The sequence below is a fragment of the Pocillopora damicornis genome, chromosome 2, assembly GCF_964200805.1.
Source record: "Pocillopora damicornis chromosome 2, jaPocDami1.2, whole genome shotgun sequence".
Classification (NCBI taxonomy): Eukaryota; Metazoa; Cnidaria; class Anthozoa; order Scleractinia; family Pocilloporidae; genus Pocillopora; species Pocillopora damicornis.
The window spans coordinates 34,742,998-34,754,564 of NC_142671.1; the positions used below are offsets into that span (position 1 = coordinate 34,742,998).

At 39.8% G+C, this 11,567-nt stretch overlaps 1 protein-coding gene across 1 annotated transcript; it reads right to left on the bottom strand.

Moving 5' to 3' along the window:
* Positions 1–967: 967 nt before the first annotated feature.
* On the bottom strand, positions 968–8,486 carry LOC149051018 (uncharacterized). Its single transcript, XM_089193650.1, has 3 exons — positions 8,148–8,486; positions 5,793–5,909; positions 968–1,255 (listed from the first exon to the last, which is right to left on the bottom strand). Exons 1-3 carry the CDS (start codon positions 8,346–8,348, stop codon positions 968–970), a joined length of 606 nt encoding a protein of 201 aa, XP_089049776.1. The 5' UTR covers positions 8,349–8,486.
* Between the last annotated feature and the right edge of the window lie 3,081 nt (positions 8,487–11,567).

Sequence of the window (11,567 nt, forward strand, 5' to 3'; positions counted from 1 at the left end):
TCTTCGCAGAGTATAAAGGGAAAGTGTTAGAAAATTGATTGCCAATATGGGGGGGGGGGGGCGATGGGGGAGGGTCGCTAGAATACTACAGAGCTTTACGGGGGGATCAGGTAGACTTCATTGTGACACAACCAAAATCAGTCAAATCCTATTTTGAAAACAGGTTTTATTCGCCTTCACGAGTAATCAGACGGGGAAACAACTCAATAAACTTCTCTTGGAAAGAGCTTTTCCTGGGGACACTCACTGGCTGCGGGAAGGCCGGAATCTATTACTCCTGTTGACTATCCTTGAGACAATGAATTTCACAACAACACAGTTGGCTCCAGTGCAGATTTAATCTGCAAGTACTACTGAGCTTCAGCCAACTACTGATTTTTCTGGGCTGATCTGGCCCTAACCGAGGAGAACTTTACAAAACAACTCTATTTAGGCCTAAGGTACAAAGGATTAGGTAGTGCTAAGAATTATTCAAAGGATTACGTAATCTAATACAACGATTGGCTAGAAAGGAATTTCGCCTTTTACAAGATTAATCGCGTCCAAAAAGGCTTAGGTAGGCCACAACTAAACAAAAGGCCATGACTGGTGACGGTTACAGTTTAACACCAATGACGGTCATGATCAAATAACAACTGTTTACGGCTAACTGAATTGGAACTGGTAATGTGTACGCTTTGCTCAGCTTGGCAAAATCTTGCAGTTTCCATGCTGAATTTTACATCTCTTTTTGGCGTTAGCACAAAAACTTGATGACTAAAAATCTTATCGTTACACTACCTCCCTCAGCCCAGGCGAGAATTAATGACGAGCCTCTTATGTTCAGATGAATTAGAGGAGTAAGTTTCTTAATAAACTGTGGTGCTACATCGGTGAGAGAGTAATAACAGGGTAATTTAGTATTATCAACTAAGTTGATATCGTGAACTGGCCTCCGTAAAGAGTTTCATAGCTAACGTTTCGAACGTTAGTCCCTCTTCAGAGCGGGTGACGAATGGCGATTTTCATTTGCCCCCGCTTGCACGCAACAACCCAAACAAAAGAGAAAGGCAATAATAACCTCGAATATTAAAAGGAATATTAACATCCAAAATCCAACAAAAGGAAGGAAGAACGCCAATATTCTAGCTGTCCAAGTGTCATTAATCTCTATCTCATTCCCTCCAGGTGTCCATACCCTCACGGCAGGATCTCTAATACTTGGTCTGGCACCACCGAATCCATCTCTTTCCGCCATATTTAACCACCACTTACTCTGCCAAACACAAATATCGATTCAAATTAGATTTTAATGAGCATCACAGGCTACCCTGTGGGTAGGGCTCATGTTACAAGGGTGCCTCTTCTTAGTCTATATAAGTAATTTTAGGGGAAAAAAATTACATTGCAGCTACCAAATGAATATGATTTTCTATAAAAGAACTCACTGCCTCTTTACCCAATAATTCTCTGTAAACTCATGCTGTTGTTACAAGTACATACAATGAATGAAGAATTTGTCTCCCTGTGTATGATTCCACTGCAGTGGCAGATAGGCCATAGGTCATAGGTCTACGAGTGACTCCCACAGGAGCACTCGCACTAGTCAAGAAACTTCGGAGCTAAAGGGTTGTGGCACTCTTTCACGGGTGGTGAAAGGAACCTTTTTGTACCCAGGGAACTGTAGGGTCTCATTGTTCACTGTAAATGTTTTTTTTAAGTGTCAATGTGTTTGCAATTGAGTGTACATATCCATTCGCTTGCTGTGGATAAAAAGGAAATTACAGACATTTTTATAGCTCAAGATTGTAATGGCACAGCCACAAAAACTGTAAACAATCATTACAGACCATCATTCCTTAAAATAAATTGAGTTTTATTGCCTTAAATTTTAAACATGAAAGATATAACAATTTCCATATGCCATGCTCTTCTACGGTGCACTTAAACTTCAATTTAGCCAGAACATTTCATGTGCATCCTCATTAATTACCATTTTGGAGAACAGCCTCCTTTGTTACAAAATATTATGGTATATGTAGCAAGGGGGGCTTACACATTCTCATGATTAGTGTTCTACATATTTTCTAAAGAAACCCGCTTTTACCTTTGATTACCATTCAGAGTCTACCACAAAGTTACTCTCATCTTTACATGACGTAATTTTTTCCTCCAAACCGAAACACTCGTGGCTGATGAGGTCTTTGTGCTTGTCCCATAGGATGCTAACCACAAATCTGCATTGCATCTGTGAAGAACAAAGTGATTACATCTGTCATTTGAGTACAAGTGAAATTCTTAATAAAAAGTTATCATGCAATAATTCATGTAAGTGTATTAAAGACAAATAAAAAAAGATAAATAACCGTACAAAAGCAGTAATAAATATGATCAATCAAGCATTTTTAAATGGTCTTGATGTCGGACATGACCAAATATCCCCCCTCTCCTAAAACTGGGTGCTATCCAAGAATATCATCCAAGCGATATTCCCCAATTTTCAAACCTTGCGTCCACTGCCATATGGCTTTGACTCTATTTTCCAAGAAAATATACTTTGTTCCAAGATGCGAACAGTTTTCTAAGAGCAAAGCTCAAGGAAAACTGTGAGCTTCGCGGAACAATTACCAGCAGTTAATCCCCAAACTGATTATTGTTACATATTTTCTTGTCTTTGACAATAACTATTAATACTGGATATACTAAAATCTTAGCAAAACTTTTGTAAATTCAACAAATTTGAAATAAAAGGATTATTTTTTCTCGTAGGAAATTGGAAAAATTATGAAGTTGACTAAAACAATTCCAGCTTACTATGTGTGTTTGTTGAAATTGAGGCTTAGGATTTCACAAAAATTGTGTAGTGTCCTTCACCCTACTGTTATCTCTCCCAATGTTATTGAAATTCATCTAATGAAGGTATTTATTTTAAGAGGAGAGTTGTCACTTGTAAGGATTTATAAATAAGACTGCTGTCACTAATAAGTAGCAAAATATCCAATGATTTGTTGCCAAATGTACTATCCATCCCCCTGTAGTGTCCATAACCCTAATAGTCTTAAGTTACCGTTTTTACTAACACGATTTGTTATATAAAGAATAATACATGGGCGCACTATCGAGTTAAACACTCAAGAGCGTTTAACTCGATAGCTCACGAGTGAAAAAATGATAGAGAAAAATGTAAATTAGTTAGAAACTTGGATTTCGTCTGTGAAAGAGCATTTGAGACTGGCGCAACAACATTTTAGACTGCTGATAACAGCTAGAAAATGTGTGAACTGTTTTCAGGCTGTTTAATGAAAGAAACCCTTTACTCGTGATCAGCTTGATACCTAACAGCTTTTATAACGTGAATGCTAGAAAGTCTCATTTTATAATACACTCTTTTTATGAGTGACCATATATATAAAGCAACAGGCCTTAAATGAGAGTGAGGCTCATTGTAGCATTGTGCACTGAGCTTGCCTGCTTTGGCAGTGAAGACGATCAAATTCCAGGGAGATGGAAACAAGGAAACAGAGGAGGGCAAACCGTAAAAATAGTAAGAATGGGCAGATTAGCCAGACCACACTTAAGAAGAAAAGGCAAAGGACAAGAATTAAGGAAGACCCTGTCCATCTTGCTGCAGCATATCGAAAAGGTTGAGAAAGAAAGAAAAAGAGTAGACAGGCTTGGAAGGAGTACCTTGAGCACCACCCTTTGTTAAGTGGGCAGAAAGAGAGAAAAAATGATTTGAGATGGAAATGTATAGGGAGAAAAAAAGGAATATCAGGTAACATAGTTGGCTGAACCTGGTAGATCATCAGCAGCAAAGAAACGAGAAGCCAGAAATAAATGCCAAGAAAAGGAAGCAAGAAGAAATACTGCCAAGGCTGCGGACCAGATACTCAGTGCCAAGGTAAATAACATACCACACCCTAAGAACCAAAGCAATTGCACTTTAAGAGGCAATCAGGCAAACCTAACAACAGTAGCATCACCAACACCAGCACCACCTCCATTACCAGCAGTTCAATCCCTTCTTTACCAACAGCAAGCCATGCATCTGGGATTGGAGAATTTCTTGCTGTGAAGTTGCATGGATCTAAAAGTGTACATCTATACATGGCAGAGGTGCTTGACATCCCAGAGAATGAAGAGGAAGCCCATCTGAGGTTCGTGAAAGTGTGGCAATGATCTTTACTTCCGGTCAACCCCAAAAGATGAGTCCTGAGAGCCAATTGATAACATTATATGTTTTGTTGGCTTTCCTACGCTAGTCGACAAGAGAGAGCAATTCCGTTTTACAGCATAAGATATGGTCAAAGTCAAAAGTTACACATGAGCTAATGACTTTTTTATGGCAAACAATATTACTTTTAGGCATGCCTTCTACGTTCGGAGGAAATTAATTTGAATCGACTAGAAACTGTTGTTTAGTAACAAGGTTGAAGGACATGATTCTCACTTTGTGTAGACTTCTGTTAGCTCTGATTTTTAAATCCAGAGTGAAGTTAGTTTATGAAATTCCATTATGTGTTAATGAAGTTCCTACCAATTATATTATAGCTTTCCTTTACTAAAGGATGTTGTTGTGGTGTCCGAACCCCTCAGCATGGCCAGATGTTAGTCAAATCTTTACACATTTTCTGCTTCTAATCTAAACAGAACATTTAGATTTTCTCCAAAACTGATATCTCAGAACTTATGTCATTAAGTTAATTCCTAGGTCTTTGAAACTTTTTCCACTGTAGAAGATTGAATGTTTGTTGCTTTCATTGAATATCTTTCACTGCTTTTGTAGTTTCTCTACAGTTTTCCAAATAAATTTCTGAAGATGTAATTAAGTTTGAAAGATAGCTGTTTTTCTGTCACAAATAGTGCTCCTGCATTGATTACTATAGGGACATGTGAAAACTAGATGCATTACAGACAAAATTAACAAAATAACAATGTAGTGTCCGCACCCCCTTACAGGTCACTCTAAAGCAGTGACCTCTTTAAATGGAAATATGGCAGTTTGTGCAAAGATATTTCAGGAAAATATACCCAAAGCATAAAGCTACCTACAAATTACTTTAATTTCTTGAAACATGAAATTTCCTGACCTCAAAAAGGTACCTCTGATTGTGAAACAGCTGTAAGTTTGTTTCTATTTCATGTAGCTTTGTCACTCTTGTTGTTGTCATATTTGTATTAAATATCTATTTTTAGTCGAATCACATCTATACACACCCACGCATCTACAAATCTACACATATGCACATCTACACATCTACACATATGTGCATCTACACATCTACACATCTACACATCTGCACATCTACACATATGCACGTCCACACATCTACACATATGCACATCTACACATCTACAAATATGCACATCTACACATCTACACTTCTACACATATGCACATCTACACAAATGCACATCTACAAATCTACAAATCTACACATATGCACATCTTCACATCTACACATCTATACATCGACACATCGACACATCGACACATCTACACATCTACATATCTATACATCTACTCATCTACTCATCTACTCATCTACTCATCTACTCATCTACTCATCTACTCATCTACTCATCTACTCATCTACTCATCTACTCATCTACTCATCTACTCATCTACTCATCTACACATCTACACATCTACACATTTACACATCTACACATCTTTACATCTAAATATTTGCCTATCTGGCAAATAGATTAAATGCGCATTCAATTTGTGGCGTTAAACGGGTTGTATTTATATACACAAAGCATTGCCACCATTGTCAGTCCTGTGGCATCCACATAGTGTAGTCTTCTACCTCCATTGTGTCAACAGGGCAAGTATCCAGAGAGGCGGACTCGTGAGCCTTATCATTGCGGCAACTTCGGGAAATGCCAATCTCTGAAACAATACAGAACTTTCGGCCAGAAACAACCTGAAACATAAAACTATACATGAATCACCTCTCATACTTAAACAACAAACAAAATTATCATTAGACAGAAAAATAGAATAAAGAAAGATGAATTGCCATCTCATCTTTTCTCATCTTAAATTAATCTGCATTCAAAAGCGAAATCTCGCTCTATTCTTCCATGCACGTAAAAGTACCGTAAACGTCCATGTATAAGCCGCAATTTTTTTCACAAAATTGAAGCCAAAAATCAAGGGTGCAGCTTATCCATGGATACATCTGTGTTTGGAGTTCTCAAAAGCCTAATTAATATTCATAAAACTTCTTAAGATGCTAAGAAATAAACATAAAAGAAACTGAGAGCGTGTTGCTGTAGTTCATTGACTTTTTCATTGAGTGGTGGCTCCTAAAGGAGCCGTTTGTGTCTTCGAGTGTTTATCGTCGAATCTTGTTCTCCAAGAGTTCTCGTTGTTTTTTACTACCTTCATGGCAAATTTGTCGACTGCATTATCAGGCTCCTATTCTGCATGAAGTTTTCGCCTATTGCGGGTTTCCAAACATCTTTATACACGTAGTATCCTCGAACAGCTGAGTCGAAAGGCCCAGACTCCTCCCAACATTTAAAGCTTGGCTACTAAGCGCTTTTTTTGTTTGTTTTTTTCAATGCCGAAGGAATTTCAACTTTATGACGTGTTTCGAAGTGATGATATTGAAAAATCGGATCGAAAGAGCATTTTAAGTTAAAGATGGTGTAAACTCCAATGAAAAAGAAAGTACGACAAATGAAATTTCACTTTCTTTAGACTTGAGTATTCTTTTCCAAAACCTTAACCTCCTATTACATAATTATTTTCATGCCTGAAAAAAGTAAACTATTGACATTTTGATGGAATGAAACCCTTTTCCTTCCTTCCCTTTTGTATTCTGGCATTTACTGTTTTGTATAGGTAATAACATGAGTTAGAGTTAATAAACAGAAGTAAATTTTTCAAAGACAACAGAATTGCACGAGCCTGGTAAAAAAAACATCTATGAAAGGCAAGACAGGTGAAATTTGGATAGTGTGCGCACCAGCCCTATTTGTAATTTGCACTTTGTTCGGCCTTCAAGGAAGTAGCGATAGACTTTTATCACACTTTGGCAATATCGATTACTTAGACAATAGCAACCTATTTCTCATACCTGTGTTTTGCGTTGCGAAGTTAGGCGTGCAATTTCTTTAAATTTAATGCAAATTTGTGGGTGCGAGATAAGAGTCTAAATAATTAACAACTTCCAAACAATATCCCTGGATCTTTGCCTTTCTTATTCCGCTCGGTGTTTTACTTCAGTTTTAACCCGTGGTAAATCTGCGGCTATCATGGTCAACTTAACCTATGTCGTGCTTCTTGGTGGCCGACGAGGGATGCTTAAGAAATTTAGTTTTGCTGTTGAGCGGGATCGTCTTTCAATGCGTGGGAAGCAAAGAATCTGATTGGCAACATTAGGTAGCTTTAACATACATGTGGCTTATATTTACTTTGTTTGGCCTTGAAAGTAGTAGCAAGAGACTTTCATCACCCATTCGCAATTTCGATTACTTGGACATTAACAACCTGTTTCTCGTACCTCTGTTTTGCGCTGCGCAGTTAGGCGTGCAAATTATTTAAATTCAATGCAAATTTGTGGGTGCGAGATAAGATTCTACATAATAAAAAACCTTTCAAACAATAGCTTTAGATCTTTGACTTTCTCATTCCGCTCGATGTTTTACTTCAGTATCAACCCGTGGTAAGTCTGCGGCTATCATGGTCAACTTAACCTATGTCGTGCTTCTTGGTGGCGACAAGGGATGCTTAAGAAATTTAGTTTTGCTGTGACGTGTTTTTATTTACTGAAAAAATAACGAAGTTTTCCTTAAATTGAAACAAATTAAGAGCAAGGAAAGGTCTCAAGTTCCTTTTATAAGTTAATCATTTAGAGAAACCAGAATTTTCCATACCGGTAAATTTCAACTAAAGAATCGAGTGCATTTTACCATCGGTCCACATTCTGCGATATGCGTTTTACACTGACCGTTTGGTAAACGAGCGACAAGGTGACATCAAGATTCCCTTTCGAAGGCCTCAGTGATCGAATTCAACATCGATCGAACCTCTTGCACAAAGATTCTTAACAAAGAGTAATCATTACTCTGTTCACTATTAGTAAGGTATGCAAAATCCGCAATTAGATAACTTCTATGTATCTGTATCGATCCAAACAAAGCTGCGTTTTCACCTGCACAGTGGCGTCCTCAACTTTGGTGGACAACAAGCGATACAAGTTGTTCCCCATAGCGTTGAGTTCATTCAGGGCAAAATCAAGTGCATCAAGGACGCCTGGGTCATCAGCTTTGAGATTCAGTATTTCTCCTTTCAACGAGAGGAAGTAAGGAACCAAAATTACGTTAAAAAAAATTAACTTCGAGCTCAGCGTCATATTTTACGTCTCGTCTGGTCTGATGTTGCTTGAGAAACTGAATTTAACTACCAAATATGTAAATGTGAGGAAATACAAAACTCTGACGCAATCAAATAAAATATGCAAATATCGTAACATCTTCCTTTTTTTTTTGAAAAAGAACAAAAATAAAATGAAAATAAAAGTAAACTAGAACAAACTTATCGAGTTCTGAATTCAGCGATTCTGAATAGTTAGAATTAGGTCCTTGAACTTATTAGGCGGCTTTTAAAGATCCTGTTACGAGTACGCTTCACGGGTACAGGGTGAGGTACAAGATCAGGTGCAGGATCAAATACAGGATTAGTTACGGAATCAGGTGCAGGATCCGATATATACGGGCTAACTTTTGTTTGGATAAGCACTGCGAGAAAAGGTACTCCAAACAAACTTGGTAACTTTGTGTGAAGTTTCCAGACCACCATCTGCTGCCGACTGTTCCTGTGGTTTGAGAAACTACCTGTTGCGACGAATGATTTCACGACCAGTCTCCGTCTTTGTGTCTTCCATGAGCATCTTCGTTCTTCGAGACATGAGTCTCTGTACTGGGCAGGATCTATGGTATCCACAGGCGTGTTTCTATATTCAAGTAAAGCTAGCCACGGATCTTTGTTACATGTTTGAACTCCCACCCTGTGATAAGTGTCCTGCATTCTTGGCTTGTTATTTGTGGGCCATTATCTGAAACGAGAACATTTGGGATTCCGTGCCTGCTAAATTGTTCCTTCAGAAACTGAAAGATGGTCGGTGAGGCTGTCACTAAGCTCTTGGACTTTCACAAAGTCTGAGTAATAGTCCATTAGGACGATGTAATCTTTCTTGTGAAGGGTGAACATGTCAACTGCAAGTCTGCTGAAGGGAAGATCTGGAACTTTCGGTGTCTGCATTGGTTCTATGGGGTTATCCCCTTGAAACTTTGTACACACAGAACACTTTGCAATTGCTTCCCTTGTCTCACCGTTCATTCCGGGCCAAAGGACGGCATCTCGAGCTTTTCTTAGCCATGCTTCAATGCCAAGGTGACTTTCATGGCTTCTGAAGACGATTTCTGGTCTAAGTGCCCTAGTGATGATGATGCATTGAAAAGATAGAAAAAGGTGATTCTAGCGCAATCTTGCTCTACCGATAACTCAAATCAGCGGTTCAGTGAAAAGTGTGGAGGCGTAGATCTTCCACATCTCGTGGCCATCCTTATTTGACAAACTCTGACGCTCTAGATAGTACTGGGTCAACCCGCGTAGCGTAGCTTATCTCCTTGTGCGTAATGTGCAACGAGTGAACCAGACGTTCTTCCACTCTATAAATGGCATCCTCTCCGTTAAACGTGGAGGGTAAGGGCAGTCGCGATAGCGCGTCAGCCACTGCATTTTGCTTCGATACAAATCTGTAATGCTGTAATTGAATGCTGACAGTATCACGGCCCATCGTTGAAGACCCATGGCTGCCTATGAGGGAATAGCTGTCTTGGGGACCAAAAATTCGCTCCAGCGGCTCATGATCCATGAGGATCGTGAAATGATGGCCGTTAAGGTACAAGTGACACCGTTTTAGGCCGAACATAATCGCCAAAGCTTCAATCTTTGTCTATCTGCCCGTTGCGTTTTTAGTGTTTTTTCAGAGTTCGTGACGCGTAGGCAATCGGGCGACGGTTTCCATTGGGATAAACGTGCATTATAACGGCCCCCAAGCCATATGGAGAGGCGTCGACCGAAATTTCCACAAGAAGCTTATGGTCGTAGTGCGCCAACATAGTTGCCGACGTCAGGGCGCATTTTACAGCACAAAAGGCTTTTTCACAGTTCGGCGACCAGTTCCAAGTTATGGTCCCAATGAGTTCGTATAGGGGATGAGCGAGCGTTGACAACTTGGGTATGAAGTTGGTCAGCGCAGCTAACATTCCCAAAAAGGAACGCAGTTCGGTTACGTTACGAGGGATAAGTGCCTCCTTGATGGCCTTGACCTTTTCGTCGGTCGGTCGAAGACCATGCTCTGAAAAGCGCAGCCCGAAACAGAAGGTGCTATAAACACGCACTTTGGTAACTTAACCCACCGGTCAAACTTCTCCTCATATGCTCCTCGTCGCTAGAGCCTCCCACTGACAGATCGTCCATAGTGACACATGTTCCGTCAAGCCTGCTTACACTTGCTCAACGAATCGTTGCCAAATTGCAGGGCTGGATGAAATTCCGCATGGCAAGCGTGTATATTGGAATAAACCCTTGTGGGTGTTAATAGTACAAAGTTTTCGTGCCTCCTCGTTCCAGTACATTTTCAGTACGTTCGTAATTTCTTCCAGGACGGTACACGTCCTCGTATTTCCTCCGGAACTGCTCCGTTAAGGTTGCTGGGTTGACTGTGCCCTTGTAACCACCGTTAATACGAACTGACCCACCGTTTTTTTAGGCACTCAGACAATAGGTGTGGCCCAGTCACTCACTTCCACAGGTTTAAGAACTCCTTCGTTTTCCAATCGCTTTAGTTCTTCCTCCACGGTAGGGCGCAGGGCATAAAATACCCGTCGAGCGCGCTGAAAGACAGGTGTGGCGTTTTCCTTCATGTGCAATTTCGCTGCGACACCCTTGACCTTTCCCATCTCAGGCTTAAAGATCTCAGCGTACTGTCCTTTAAGACATTCGACCCGCTCATCGCTATCTTGACAAATCGAAAACTGACCGTGAGAAGTTGGAAAAAGGCTTTTCCAGTCTAAGCAAAGGAGGGGTGTACCGCTCGGCGCGAACAACAAGTAATGGAAGTGTTACCCGTTGTCAGTTGTAGTCCACGTCGATTAGAATCTGTCCGGCAATGGCCAGCGGTTGGATTGAGTCTTAAGACGCGAAGAAAACTAAACAGAGATTTATTTCCCCACAATATATGTCGACCCGAACATGATACATGAAAACGAGACTGACAAGGACAGCATGAATACTTACGTCATACACCACAATTTTCAAGTCAACTCATGATTTTAACCTTGATTTCAAGTCAATCTTGAAATCAAACCTTGATTTCAAAAAACAGTTTTTGCACATTTTGAAAACAACCTTGATTTCAATGCAACTTGAATTTTCACAAGTGAATAATATTCACAATGTCTCACTCGTGAGTTATGAAGAGGGTATATGAATAGAGCCATCTGTGCCATTTGTGCCAAAAACATCAATCACCAGTGATAAAACTCAATCGTTAGTGCTAAAATAT

What these genes read in the sequence shown, in the direction of transcription:
- LOC149051018 (XM_089193650.1), bottom strand. Translation starts at nt 8,348, where the DNA reads ATGACGCTGAGCTCGAAGTTAATTTTTTTTAACGTAATTTTGGTTCCT. An exon ending in TTGAGGACGCCACTGTGCAG is followed by an intron (nt 5,910 to 8,147) that starts GTGAAAACGCAG and finishes TTTATGTTTCAG; the next exon opens with GTTGTTTCTGGCCGAAAGTT. An exon ending in GCCCTGTTGACACAATGGAG is followed by an intron (nt 1,256 to 5,792) that starts GTAGAAGACTAC and finishes TGTGTTTGGCAG; the next exon opens with AGTAAGTGGTGGTTAAATAT.